We start from the raw sequence: 13,618 nt of genomic DNA, 5'->3' as shown, positions 1-13,618 counted from the left end.
GCATCATTTCCATTCTGCAGATGAGGTAGTTATGGCTTAGAAGGGTTAAATAATTGGCCCAAGGGTACCCTATTGGTGAGGGGTAGGGCTGGTGTTCTAGTCAGTTCTGACTGACTTCAAGCCCAGACTCTAAGGCAAGACACTCAACTGCATTTAGACAATGCCAGTTTGGACAAAGGGTGGTCTTGCATCTCCCTTTTTGTAGCAATTCTCTCACAGAAGTATTTTTATAACTCTGAGAAATCTTTATATACATTTCTTTATATCCTTTATATTTTCTCTCCAGGTTAAGCCAGCACTTAACACCACATGAAATTGAAGTTCACGGAATTCAAAGACGAGGTAAAATAAAAATTGCAAGAGATGTGGTGTGTGATGTTTCTAATCCAGAGATTATTTATAATTAGGCTGCCTCCTTTTATTTGAAGGATTGGAAGTGCTTTTATGAGAACCAGTTTGTTTAGGTTTGCAATTTCATGCTTGAAGGAACCTGCAAAAATATCAGTGTGCCCCAGATCAGGGGCAAGCAGGAGGACTCATTGTCAGGTTCTAGCTCGAGATCTAAGGCAGAATAATGCCATTTCTCAAGGAGAATTTAAAAATACTTATCATCTATAGCTACATAGCCAAGTTTCTTGGGGGTGAATGTCTCAGAGGAGTGGAAATCAAGACAATTAAGTGAAAATAAAAGGCTTTTTTCTTTTCTAAAATTGTTTTGTGGCCAGGCATGGTGGCTCACCCCTGTAATCCCAGCACTTTGGGAGGCCAAGGCAGGAGGATCACTTGAGCCCAGGAGTTCAAAAGCAGCCTGGGCAAAAAGCAAGAACTTGTCTCTAATAAAAACTTTTTTTTTCTAAGATGGAGTTCTGTTCTTGTTGCCCAGGCTAGAGTGCAATGGCACTATCTCGGCTCACCACAACCTCCACCTCCCAGGTTCAAACAATTCTCCTACCTCAGCCTCCCGAGTAGCTAGGATTACAGGCATGCACCACCATGCCCAGCTAATATTTTTTTTTTCTTTAGTAGAGACGAGGTGTCTCCATGTTGGTCAGGCTGGTCTCAAACTCCCGACCTCAGGTGATCCTCCCACCTTGGCCTCCCAAAGTGCTGGGATTACATGCGTGAGCCACCAGGCCCGGTGATCTGCCTGCCTCAGCCTCCCAAAGTGCTGGGATTACATGCGGGAGCCACCACGCCTGGCCTTCTAATAAAAATTTTTAAAAAATAACCAGACATGGGGGGCGTGCCTGTAGTCCCAGCCAGTCAGAAGGCTGACATGGGAAGATCACTGGTGCCCACGAAGTTGAGGCTGCAGTGAGCCATGATTGTGCCACTGCACTCCAGCCTGGGTGACAGAGTGAGAACCCGTCTCTAAAAATAAACAAATAAATAAATACTTGTTTTGTTTTTCCTGAGCTGCTGCTCTTATGAGCCATGTGGGAAGGAAACTCCAGGTCACCCTTCACACACTGTAAAAGACTTTCCTTAGTGAGTTCAGGAACAGTCACAGGTGTTCATACTCTTGCCCATGGGGAGGGCCGCAAGTCATGTTGAACTGTGTTCATCATTTCCTAACTAAGCGCCCTCCAAAAACCGCCTTGAGTTTTCCCTTGCTCACTAGGATGCCTTTGAGTTGAGCAGTTGATCTGACTGATCCTGGGTGTGGCTGAAAGCTCACAGAGTCACGGGACGATGGGCCTGTGGAGAAAATATTATTAAAAGTAAACCTCTGCCAACCCAGGAAATCTCTCCACAAAGGGAGTGGAGAAAGAAAACTGTTTCATTAGTGAATAAGCATTCAACTAAAATGTAATGCACATCCCACACAGTCCCCTAAGAGACTACAAAGACAGAAAGAGACCTCACCCTTTTATAGAGTCATGCAGAGGTGACCTATTCCAGACAGGTTCTCCACATAGACAACAGCTAGTCAGTCCTCAAGTAAGAGGACTTGACAGCCCCATTTGTTGCACAGAGTTTACCACAGATTCACCTGGTAATTGATGTCACCATCTATGTTAGCTAATTGGCTTTATCCAAAGGAAAAACAAACCTCTCATAGCTCTAGGACAGGAGGTAGTTTTGCAACTTAGAGCGAGGCACCTGCCAGGTCAGGCTCCTACCCTCCCATTGAAACTCTTGATGATTACGTTTCAAAAGGTTGGCTCCTTGGTCCTTGAAAAAGATATTTCTAAGTCCTAAAGCTGCCAAGAGGCTTATTTAGCTTCTTAAATTTATTATTTATTATTATTTTAAAGCACAGGGCCCCTGTTGCTGCCCAGCTGGAGTGCAGTGACGCAATCATGGCTCACTGTAACTTTGAACTCCTGGCCTCAAACAGTCCTCCTACCTCAGCCTCCAAAAGCGCTGGGGATAACAAGCGTGAGCCCCCTCACCTGGCCCTTATTTAGCTTTTTAAAAGATTTACATACATACATCTCAAAGAGAGAGAGGAAAGAACTTAAAAGTTGAAGTTTCCTAAAGTAAAATCTCTAAGAAAAGGGAGGGAGGTGAAGTCTCTTCCCTTATTTTCCACAAGGAGAATTAAAACTCTTATTTTTTTGGTTGATACATAATAGATGTATATATTTTTGAAGTATATATAATAATTTGGTAACATTAATATAATCAAATCAGGGCAACTGGAATATCCATCACCTTAAACACTTATCCTTTCTTTATGCTAGGAACATTCAAATTATTCTCTTCTAGCTTTTTTGAAATGCATATTAGATTAATGTTAATTATAGTCACCCTACTGATCTATCAAACAGGCCTCTTCTTTCAATGTGTATTTGCAGACTAGGCGCAGTGGCTCATGCCTGTTATCCCCACACTTTGGGAGGCCAGGGCAGGAGGATTCGTTGAGGCCAAGAGTCTGAGACCAGCCTGGGCAACATGGCAAAACCATGTCTCTACAAAAAATTAAAAATGAGCCAAGTGGGGTGGCTGCTCCACGCAGTCTCAGTTACTCAGGAGGCTGAGGTGGGAGGATCATTTGAGCCCAGGAGGTGAATGCTGCAGTGAGCCGAGATTGCACCACTGCACTCCAGCCTGAGTGACAGAGAGAGACCCTGTCTCAAAAAAAATCTAAAAAAAAAAAATTTTTTTTTAATTGTATTTGCTCTTACAGGCCCAAGAGGCAGCAGCAGAGGTCAGCATCTCCACCACCCCATCAGGTCCTGCCCATGTTGACCCAGATGCTGGGACAGGAGGCACACACTGAACTTACTGCTCCCGTTGACTTCTCATCTGGTTCCAGGTCTCCACTTTCCACCCCTTTTCCTCCATAGACTAAAAGCTAAGTCATTCTGGGTGTGACGTGTGTCTAGAAAGGGTGTGTCTGGCTTCTTGTTTTTACCACAAAGTGTGCCTGAGATATAGGTCTGTGCCGCCATTTTGGCTCTCAAGCCAGGGAACCTCTTGGTGTTCCCATTTTGGGATTTTATTCTGGACAGTTCAGAGGACCCAGGGACTCCTTACTGTGATACCCAATTCTCTGGCTTTAATCAATTATTCATTATTCACTCAGGTACTTAATGAACAATTCTCAATATCTAATTTTGTTCCAGGCTTTGAAGAGGGTCAGAAGGATGGAAGACTTGGCCCCTCCTCTCTAGGAGTGTACACCATGCCTGAGGAGACCACATATCAACGTGGAACAGCCCCGGTTAGGGCACAAGGGCGCTGGGGCCTGGACAGTCATGCCATGGGAGCTCAGTGGGAGGCTGGACTTAGGTTGAGGTGTGTGGGGAGAGCTTCCTGGACAGCTGGGATCTAAGGATGCTTAAATCATGGACAGGAAAGCAGCTGCAGCCTAACGAAGAGCAGGGGTGTTAGGAGGCTTCCCTAAAGTTCTGTGACCCTGTAGAACTGTTGCCACTGCTATGGTCACTACTGCAACTACAAGCACTGCACCTGGCATGGGAGCTTGATGGGCCAGAGCACATGCAAAGAGGGCATCGGAAATCCCAGAAGGGTATGCAGGACCTTGTACCCTGTGGGATTCCCATGCTTACTTCAGGCAAACAGTAAGCCAGTAAGTGGATGGCTGGCAGAGCTTCCCCCAGACTCTGAGGCTCTCAAACCCATCTTTCGTGCAGAGAGAATTGTGTGGTTATCATCCCCAGAACTCACCTGCTGAGTAATTCGATGCAAGTGATTTGATGTTCAGTCCCTCCTAGCAGGAGGCAGACCAGCAGGGAGTTACAGTTAACACTAACTGAGCACGGCTATTGAGGCAGGAGAGTAGGGTCTGGAGGCAGGGAACCTAAGGCTGATTCGCGCCGACTTCCTAGAACTGAATCAAAAAGAAAAGCCCACCTCTCCACACCCAAATAACAAAAGGATCAGAGGCTACTCCCTTTGCAACCCTCCAACTTCCCCTGCATTGCAGATGAAAACTGAAAGTACCTCTGATTGGTCCCCTCCTGCAACCAGTCAGGCTGGTCACAGGCCAAGTCTTCATTTGCAGAGGAGTATAACTTTGTAAGTTCACTTCAGCCTCTGATTGGTCACTTTCTGCAATCAATCAGATATTTGCATAGGGTGTAACTTTGTATCTTCACTTCAGCCTCTGATTAGTTGCTTTCTGCAATCAATCAGACTGATCGTGGGCCACTATTTCATTTACATAGGGTGTAAACCAAGTAACCAATGGAAAACCTCTAGAGGGTATTTAAACCCCAGAAAATTCTGTAACCAAAGCTCTTGAGCTGCTTGCTCGAGCCCACTCCCACTCTGTGTAGCGTACTTTTGTTTCAATAAATCTGTGCTTTTCTTTTGTTGCTTTGTTTGTGCTTTTTGTCCAATTCTTTGTTTAAAATGCAAAGAACCTACACAGTTATGACTTTTTGTTTTCATTGTCCTTTTTCCAAAATTGTATCTGAGGGGAGACTTCCTGGGCTCTGTTAAGATCAAGCACATCTGCCTTCAGGGATGATGGGCTTGAGGCAAATACTCAAAGCCACCTGAGGGTCCTCTTGTCCACTGTGTCTATTCCATCAAGGAGCACACATTTGGAGCTGGGGAAGAGCATGGTCCATCTTGGTGTCAGAGAGGAGGCTACTGTCCTGGCTGAACCAGAGGGATTGCCAAGAGAACAGGAAAAATCGAGCCTATGGCATGAAAGGGCAGCTGTGGTGAACTGTTTGCGCAGACCAATGTGTCAGTAGTGTCTACCTGGGTCAAAAGACACCTCTGGTCTTTCTTTAACCTGTCTCCTTGCCTTCAGGATGCTACCTCTACCCAAATGCTGCTGCCCACGATATCTTCCTAAGAACAGATCTAATCATGTCACCATTCTGCCAGCACCCCGAGAAGGCTCAGAGTCACATATCAAAACAAGTTCAGGACGTCTAGCATTATGGCAGATGGCCTTCCCATGAAAAAAAATCATATAAATGTTGGGTAAACGATAACAAAAAAAGTTTTTTTTAATGCGTGCTGTCTTTAAACAAAATAAAAGGAAATCCTCACGTGGTAGAAATGGAAGAGAGAAACCACAGCCAAAGCAGTAAGTATAAGCTGGAAACCTAGAGCCCACGGAAATTGTAGAGGAGCCAAATTTAGGCGCTAGAGACTGGGATGAAATTAAAGCACCTGTGTGAGAATAGGACATGTGGCGTTAGGCTTGCTTGGAGGAGAGAAAATGGTTTTTTCATTTGTTTGTTTGTTTGTTTTAAGACGGAGTCTCGCACTGTTGCCCAGGCTGGAGTACAGTGGTGCAATCTCGGCTCACTGCAACCTCCACCTCCCAAGTTCAAGCAATTCTCCTGCTTCAGCCTCCCGAGTAGCTGAGATTACAGGCGCCCGCCACCAGTCCCGGCTAATTTTTCTGTATTTTTAGTAGAGACAGGGTTTCACTATGCTGGTCAGGCTGGTCTCGATCTCCTGACCTCGTGATCCGCCCGCCTCAGCCTCCCAAAGTGCTGGGATTACAGGCATGAGCCACTGCACCCAGGTAGAAAATGTTAATCTGAGCTCAGCAAAAAAGAAGAGCATCAGAGAGATGACCCCTCCTTAAAAGAGGGTTCAAAAAATGCTGCCCACCAGCTCAAGGAAGTCTGAGGAGGCAAGCTGTTTGTCTTACAACACAAAGGCAAGGAAAAAAAGTCACCTGTCACATATGGAATCCCTAGGGCCCGTGCATTGAATGGGTGCACAGTTCAGATGTATACTACCTCTGAGGTCCAGGAGCCCCAGGCAAAGAAACTGACATAATATTTGGTCTAAAATAATTGAAATCCCCAGGATCCTAGTAGATACCACTCTGTAGAAATGTTGTTACAGACCAGGGCACATGGGAGTCACACAGGAAAAACAACTCCTACTGAAGATGAGCTCACAATCAAAAGTGACAAATCATGCAAGGAAATGAGCCTCCATGAGTGAGAGCCAACATATATCTCCGGCAGGGTAGTTGGGAGTACAGATAATGGAACAATCTGAAAGCAGCTATAACCAAACATGTACCCACCCTTCAAAAGCTGAACCCAGCCGTTCCAGCCCCATCCCATCCTGGTTCTTCAGCGCTCACCTTCTCAAGTTCATGGCATTCCAGTCCTTCTGTCATGTGGACTCAAAATCTTGAGCCCTCTTCAAATTCTTCCTCTCTCAACTGTTTTTCTTAATAATAGCTCTCAGTTTTCTCATCTCTCTTCCACTCCCTCCTTTGCTGTGTGATGGTCATCTAGCTGGTATCCTGCCTTCCCAGCTCCAGGGTTCCCTTTTCTCTTTATTTCACCCCCACACTACCACAAAATTATCCTCCTAAATGGCAAGTCCCATGATTTTTCTTCCTTGACCCAAACCCCTGATTACTGAAATTCAAACAACCTTGCCCAAATTGGACCTAAACTCCCATTCCAGTTTTGTTTTCTATCGTGATGTCAACCTCACCCACCCCTCATCCCAAGCCTCTGTTGCAGGTACACTGACTTACTTATCTTTCTTACACCTCCCTTCATGCTTCCAAGCAGTCTCTTCCCTCTTATTAGAAGGCTCTCCCCATCATGTCTGCTGGCTGAAAGCCTACCTAGCTTAAACCTTCTAGAAGCATGATGTTGTAGAAAAATGCAGCATTAGCCCTAAACAGATCTGATATCAAATTCCAGATATGTTACTTTATAACTCTGTGCCTCAAGCAACAAGAGGTCACACCCTCTCTGAGCCTCAGTTTGTAGTTTTATAAAATGGGAATATATATATTTTGCAGAGTTGTGAGAATTAGAGACAGTCTATGTAAAACATAGACTTGGTCCAAGTAAGTGCTCAATAAACAGAATAAACAGTTGCTGAACTGAGTCTCTCTCCTCACATTTTTATGGGAGTAATGTCTTTACTGTCTCACCTTCCATGAGGCCTGAGGCCTTATCTCATTCATCTTTGCATCCCTAGTGTCTAACACAGCGTCTTGAAACATGTTGACTGACAAGTACTGGAAATAACCAAGCATGCCTAACCTGGTGTTAGAAGAGGGGCCTGGCAGATCTCAGATTTTAGAAGGGTACTGATGGCCAATTTATACTGCATTACTCCAGAGAGAGAGAGAACCAGTCCAGGATAAGAAAGAATATCTAACATTCAGAGCTGTTTAACATAAGAACAGGTGCTAAATATAGGCCACTTGCCATTAAAAAACTCAGATTACAGAAAGTGTTCTGGGGTTGGATGAGGGATACAACAACCACATCAGTGATTCTTAACTTTTGGGAGTCACAGATGTCTTTGAAAATCTGATAAAAAGTTCTGGATCTCCTTCCCCGGAAAAATGGTCCAAAGTGTAACATTTTGCAAATAATTTCAGGTGCTTCATGGATGCTAGGTAATGATCACCTGATGAACCTTCTAGGATGCTATGGTCAACCTTCCTTTTCCCTATCAATCATGAGACAGAAGGCATTCATCACTGTCATCTGTATCTTCAGAATTCACAACTCCCACCTAAAGCACATGATTCATATTCGAAAGCTCAGTGCTTTTGCCACAAACTAAATGCTCTGTTTTTTTTGTTAAATTAATGAATAAATAAAATATTTTATTGATCTGATCTTTAGGGAAAGATATGTGCTACAAGAAGGAGAAAAGAGAAGGAAAAAAAAGAAAATGAGTTTTTGAAAAAGATCAACACAAGATGTCATAAAATCGGGAGAGGCTAATTAGCATCAGAAAAAAAACAAGGATAAATTTTGGATGGTGTGAACTTCCAGCCTCTTGCCCAGGGGTGAGCGTCCCAGGGCAGGGAACGTCTAACCTGCAGATCCCTGCTGTTGTATGGGCCCTGCCTAGCTTGCCTTCTGAGCGACAGTGGCACATCCCCAGGGGCCACTGGGGAAAATCACTCATAGGGATCACTCATAAGTGATCCATTGTGACATGTCCAGATGATATTTGAATTTGACTTTTTTTTTTCTTTTTGGAGACACAGCCTGTCTTTTTCACCCAGGCTGGAGTGCAGCAGCACAATCTCGGCTCACTGCAACCTCCACTTCCTGGGTTCAAGCGATTCTTCTGCCTCAACCTCCTGAGTAGCTGGGACTGCAGGCATGCACCACCATGCCTAATTTTTGTATTTTCAGTAGAGATGGGGTTTCACCATGTTGGCCAGGCTGGTCTTGAACTCCTAGCCTCAAGTAATCTGCCCTCCTCCGCCACCCAAAGTGCTGGGATTACAGGCGTGAGCCACTGCACCTGGCCTCAAATTTGATTTTAAAACCTCTTTCCCTGTTTGAGAATTTAGGTCTCTATTATTATGCAACCAGTGGCTACTCTATTATGACATATTGCTTCATTCACACTTGGTAACGAGCTATTAAATGAAGTATGTTGAGATTTTTTTCTTAGAGTATCATCATTATTATTATTATTATTATTGAGACAGGGTCTTACTCTGTTGCCCAGACTGGAGTGCAGTGGCGTGATCTTGGCTCACTGCAACCTCTACCTCCTGGGCTCAAGTGATTCTCCTGCCTCAGCCTCCCAAGTAGCTGGGACTACAGGCACATGCCACCATGCCCGGCCAATTTTTTGATTATTAGTAGAAACGGGGTGTTGTGATGTTGCTATCCAACTCCTGGGCTCAAGGGATTCCCCCACCGTGGTCTCCCACAGTGCTGGGATTACAGGCATGAGCCACCGGGCCAAGCCAGCATTTCTTGTTTGATAGACTGAGTGTAAATTTCTCAAGGATGAGCTGGTTCTTCTAGTTTGTATGAGCAAAGATATGCTGCTCTGTCTGGATCAAGATCTCTTGCTGTCTCCGCGCTCAGCCCCACGGGCTCTCGCCTGCAGACACATGCAGCTGCGAGATTTCAGGAGGCTCCACAGGCTCTGCAGGGCCTCGGGCAGCCCCTCCCCAGTGAGGGCACTGCAGCCCCGGAGCTCCCAGCAGTGGTCCTGGAATCTCTCTAGACTCAGCCTGTTTCTGATCTTAAGCAGCGGAAGTGCATCAGGTGCCTCCTGCTTGTTGGCCAGCACCAAGAAGGGGACGCCAGCCATGTTGGGGTCGTTCAGGACTTCTGTGAGCTCAGCCGCAGACTCGGGTAAGCGGGCTTCATCTATGCTGTCCAGCACGTACACGAGGATGTCTGTGCCTTCCAGATAGTCCTTCCAGCTGGCTCTGAGCGGGGCCTGCCCCCCAACGTCCCAGAGAGTCAGTGACACGTGCCCAGGAGCTTTCAGAGGCTCCACGTTGAAACCAACAGTGGGCAGGGTCTCCACCAGCTGGTGGCCCTTCAGCTTGTAAAGGAGCGTGGTCTTGCCCGCCGAGTCCAGGCCCATCATCACCACCTGGGCTTCCGCCTTGTGACCTCTGGAATTCACAGAACCCATGGTGGCCACTGCTGAATCCTAGGGGAGAAAGGCCAGGGCACACATCAGCTACTGTCTTCTGAAGGAAGACAAATCCATCCTGGTGCAGTGGCTCACACCTGTAATCCCAGCACTGTGGGAGGCCAAGGCAGGAGGATCACTTGAGCCCAGGAGTTTCAGACCAGCCGAGGCAACAAAGCAAGGACCCGCCTTCTCTACAAAAATTGAAATTAAAAATGGAGCACAAATCTGTGCAGGCAAACAAAGGAAGAGCTTTTCCAAAACAGGAAAAGTCTTCACAGGGTCAGATTTTAAACAGATGCCTGGGCTTTGAAGGAAGTGAGGGTGTGTGAGTCACCATCAGCTAACCTGTCTCTGGGTCAGATAAGAGTGGTCCCTGAGCAGAGAAGATCAGGGGCCTCCTGGAAGACATTCCTGAGGAGTTAAAGCAAAGAGGCAAAATGAAGTTCCAGTCAGACAGACCTGGTTCAGTAGAAATTACAGAACGATGTCTTCAATTCTTGCTGGTCTGTGGCTTCTAACCTGTTCTCCTCCTATACGCCTAAATGCTGAAATGGAAGCTAAGCTGGATTCCATGCACAGAGTGAGAAGGATGGTTCAGCTCACGGTGACCTCTCTTTAGAGCTTCCCAAGGACCAGTACTATGTCTTGGAAACACAGTGAGGTGTCACTTAATGACGGGGACACATTCTGAGAAATGCTTCATTAGGCAATTTCATCATTTTACAAAATCATAGATTGTAATTACACAAACGTGGATGGTCTAGTCTAGTCCACACCTAGGCTATATGATATGGCCCATTGCTCCTGGGCTACACACCGGTACAGCATTCCTGTAATGGGTACTGTAGGCTATTGTAACACAGTGCTAAGTATTCGTGTATCTAAACATAGAAAAGGTAGTGGTTGCGCCACAACACTAAGCTGAAAAATAGGAATTTTTCAGCTCTGTTATAATCTTATGGGACCACCGTTGTATACGTGGTCTGTCGTTGACTGAAATGTCTTCACGCAGTGCCTGACTGGGGCTATTTATAAATACTGTTTACTGGGGGCAAATTTATGAGTCAGAGCAAAGCAGTTTCCTCCACTGTCTTACCAAGGTCAATGACTTCTACAACACTCCACATGTGCTTTTTTGTTTGTTTTTGGGTTTTTTTGTTTGTTTTTTTTTTTTTTGAGACAGGGTCTCACTCTGTCGCCCAGGCTGGACTGCAATGGCATGATCACAGCTCACTGCAGCCTCGGCTTCCCAGGCTCAAGCCATCCTCCCACCTTAGCCTCCCCAGTAGCTGGGACTATGGGCATGTGCCATCACACATTTTTGTTGTTGTTTTGAGACAGGGTCTCTCTCTGTCACCCAGACTGGAGTGCACTGGTGCAATCTTGGCTCATCACAACCTCTGCCTCCCCGCAACCTCCGCCTCCTAGGTTCAAGGGATTCTCCTGCCTCAGCTTCCCGAGTACCTGGGATTACAGCTACTACTACCACCCAGTTACTTTTTGTATTTATATTAGAGACGAGGTTTCACCATGTTGGCCTGGCTGGTATTGAACTCCTGACCTCAAATTATCCACCCGCCCGGCCTCCCAAAGTGCAGGGATTACAGCGTGAGCCACTGCGCCCGGCCACATATGTTTTTAAAGAATCCCAAATTTTAAGACATAAGACCTGTTCCCAACTTAGGCGATGCCTGCGTGGAACAGAGAAGAGACATCTCAACTTCCGGGAATGGGGGTGGGGGGATATGAGCTGCCTCTGGAAGGAGGTAAGCCTCTACTCATCCCTACTCCCAAGGGTAGAAAAGTAAAAAGTTAAAATTACCTCTGTGTTACCATTAGACTGCAGCTGTGAGATCCTCCGTGGCTCTCCTCCCCTATGGAGCTGCTTTCTGCTGGCCGGGCATGTCCCAAGAGCGAGATGGGAAGGAAGCAGAGCAGCCGTTGCTGCTTCTCCTTTTTCTGCTTCCTTTTCCCAGGTGGCTGGGGGGCGGGGCTGGTGTCACGGCCCCTCCCTCAGCCCTAGGGCGCCTCAGAGCAGTCATCCTGCTGGGCTCGCCACAGAGAGGTCCCCCGCTCTGCAGGTCCTAGCAGAGCAAGGCCCAGTGACAGCTCCATTTTTTAGCAACTCAGACTTGGGTGCCTGAAGGAGGGAGCACGAGCTTGGAGCTGTGTCCAAGCGCAGCCGCCTTCTCTCTTCCCTCAGAGTCCTCTGAGCTCCTCGCAGAGAATTCTGACCTCTTCCTTTCAGCACGCCTCAAGGTTTTTCTGGTGGCTAGAGATTCTCTGATTTGCTTGGAATCATACATGGTTTGTTGTTGTTGTTGTTGTTGTTGTTGTTGTTGTTTTGTTTTCTATTTGAGACCGAGTCTTGCTCTGTCGCCCAGGCTGGACAGCAGCCTCCGCCTCCAGGGCTCAAGCGATCCTCCCTCCTCAACCTCCTAAGCAAGTGGGATTACAGGCAGGTGCCACCATGCCCAGCTGATTTTTGTATTTTTCGTAAAGACAGGTTTCGCCATGATGGCCAGGCTGCACATGTGTTCTTTTAAAGGCTGCCTATGGCCAGGCGTGGTGGCTCAGGCCTGTAATCCCAACACTTTGGGGGACTGAGGTGGGTGGATCACGAGGTCAGGAGTTCGAGACCAGCCTGACCAACATGGTGAAACCCCGTCTCTACTAAAAATACAAAAATTAGCTGGGCGTGGTGGCACCTACCTGTAGTCCCAGCTATTTGGGAGGCTGAGGCAGGAGAATGGCGTGAACCCGGGAGGCGGAGGTTGCAGTGAGCCGAGATCACACCACTGCCTTGGTGACAGAGCGAGACTCTGCCTCAAAACAAAAACAAAAACAAAAAACAAAAAAAGCTGTCTACATGTGATGAAAACATTGTTTAAAAGGTATGTATGATGCAGATCAACCTTTAAAATTGTGTTAATGTAGTGGTTAAAGTTACCGTTCAATTTTTTCTTGAATGATGTCACTGTGTTTTTCCCAGTAAAAATGACACCTCTAGAAAATGTAATTTTTAAAAAATTGGCTAGTTGCCGGGCATGGTGGCTCCTGCCTGTAATCCCAGCACTTTGGGAGGCCAAGGCAGGAGGATCGCTCAAGCTCAGGAGTTCAAGACCAGCCTGGCCAATATGGTGAAACCGCGTCTCTACAAAAAATAATAAATTAACCAGGCATGGTGATGTGTGCCTGTAGTTCCAGGTACTTGGGAGGTTGAGGCCCAAGAACTGCATGAGCCCAGGAGGTGGAGGCTGCAGTGAGCTGAGATCACAGCACTGCATTCCAGCCTTGAAGACAGAGTGAGACTCTGTCTGTCTCTCTCCTATTTTTTTTTTTTTTAATTGAGATGGAGTCTCGCTCTGGTGCCCAGGCTGGAGTGCAATGGCACAATCTCGGCTCACTGCAACCTCCACCTCCTAGGTTCAAGCAATTCTCCCACCTCAGCCTCCCGAATACCTGGGATTACAGGCACGTGCTACCATGCCTGGCTAATTTTTTTATTTTCAGTAGAGACAGGGTTTTGCCATGTTGGCCAGGCTGGTCTCCAGCTCCTAATCTCGAGTGATCTGCCCGCCTCGGCCTCCCAAAGAGCTGGGATTACAGGTGTGAGCCACTGCACCCAGCCGAGACTGTCTCAAAAAAAAAAGAAAAAAAGAAAAAAAATTGACTAGTCAGAAACCACTGATTCAGTAGGTATTGAATTTGGATCTGGAATCACAGTGATTTAGCTCTTATAACCAGTAATCTTTGTGCTGTTTTCTGCTTTCCCATGCATTAT

General features: G+C 46.6%; 1 protein-coding gene and 1 long non-coding RNA gene across 2 annotated transcripts; one reads left to right on the top strand and one right to left on the bottom strand.

The window, feature by feature from the left end:
- The first annotated feature begins 283 nt into the window (after positions 1–283).
- Positions 284–4,825, top strand: LOC129526238 (uncharacterized). Its single transcript, XR_008670850.1, has 3 exons — positions 284–342; positions 3,134–3,262; positions 3,573–4,825. It is a non-coding gene; the product is annotated as an uncharacterized lncRNA (long non-coding RNA).
- A 1,470-nt stretch (positions 4,826–6,295) lies between these two features.
- Positions 6,296–11,806, bottom strand: ARL11 (ARF like GTPase 11). The gene is made up of 2 exons (XM_019039544.4): positions 11,657–11,806; positions 6,296–9,849 (listed from the first exon to the last, which is right to left on the bottom strand). Exon 2 carries the CDS (start codon positions 9,829–9,831, stop codon positions 9,241–9,243), a length of 591 nt encoding a protein of 196 aa, XP_018895089.1. The 5' UTR covers positions 9,832–9,849; positions 11,657–11,806; the 3' UTR covers positions 6,296–9,240.
- Positions 11,807–13,618: the final 1,812 nt, after the last annotated feature.

Source organism: Gorilla gorilla, chromosome 14 (assembly GCF_029281585.2).
Source record: "Gorilla gorilla gorilla isolate KB3781 chromosome 14, NHGRI_mGorGor1-v2.1_pri, whole genome shotgun sequence".
NCBI classification, from domain to species: Eukaryota; Metazoa; Chordata; class Mammalia; order Primates; family Hominidae; genus Gorilla; species Gorilla gorilla.
This window is presented reverse-complemented; position numbering and strand designations above follow the sequence as displayed.

What these genes read in the sequence shown, in the direction of transcription:
- ARL11 (XM_019039544.4), bottom strand. Translation starts at nt 9,831, where the DNA reads ATGGGTTCTGTGAATTCCAGAGGTCACAAGGCGGAAGCCCAGGTGGTG.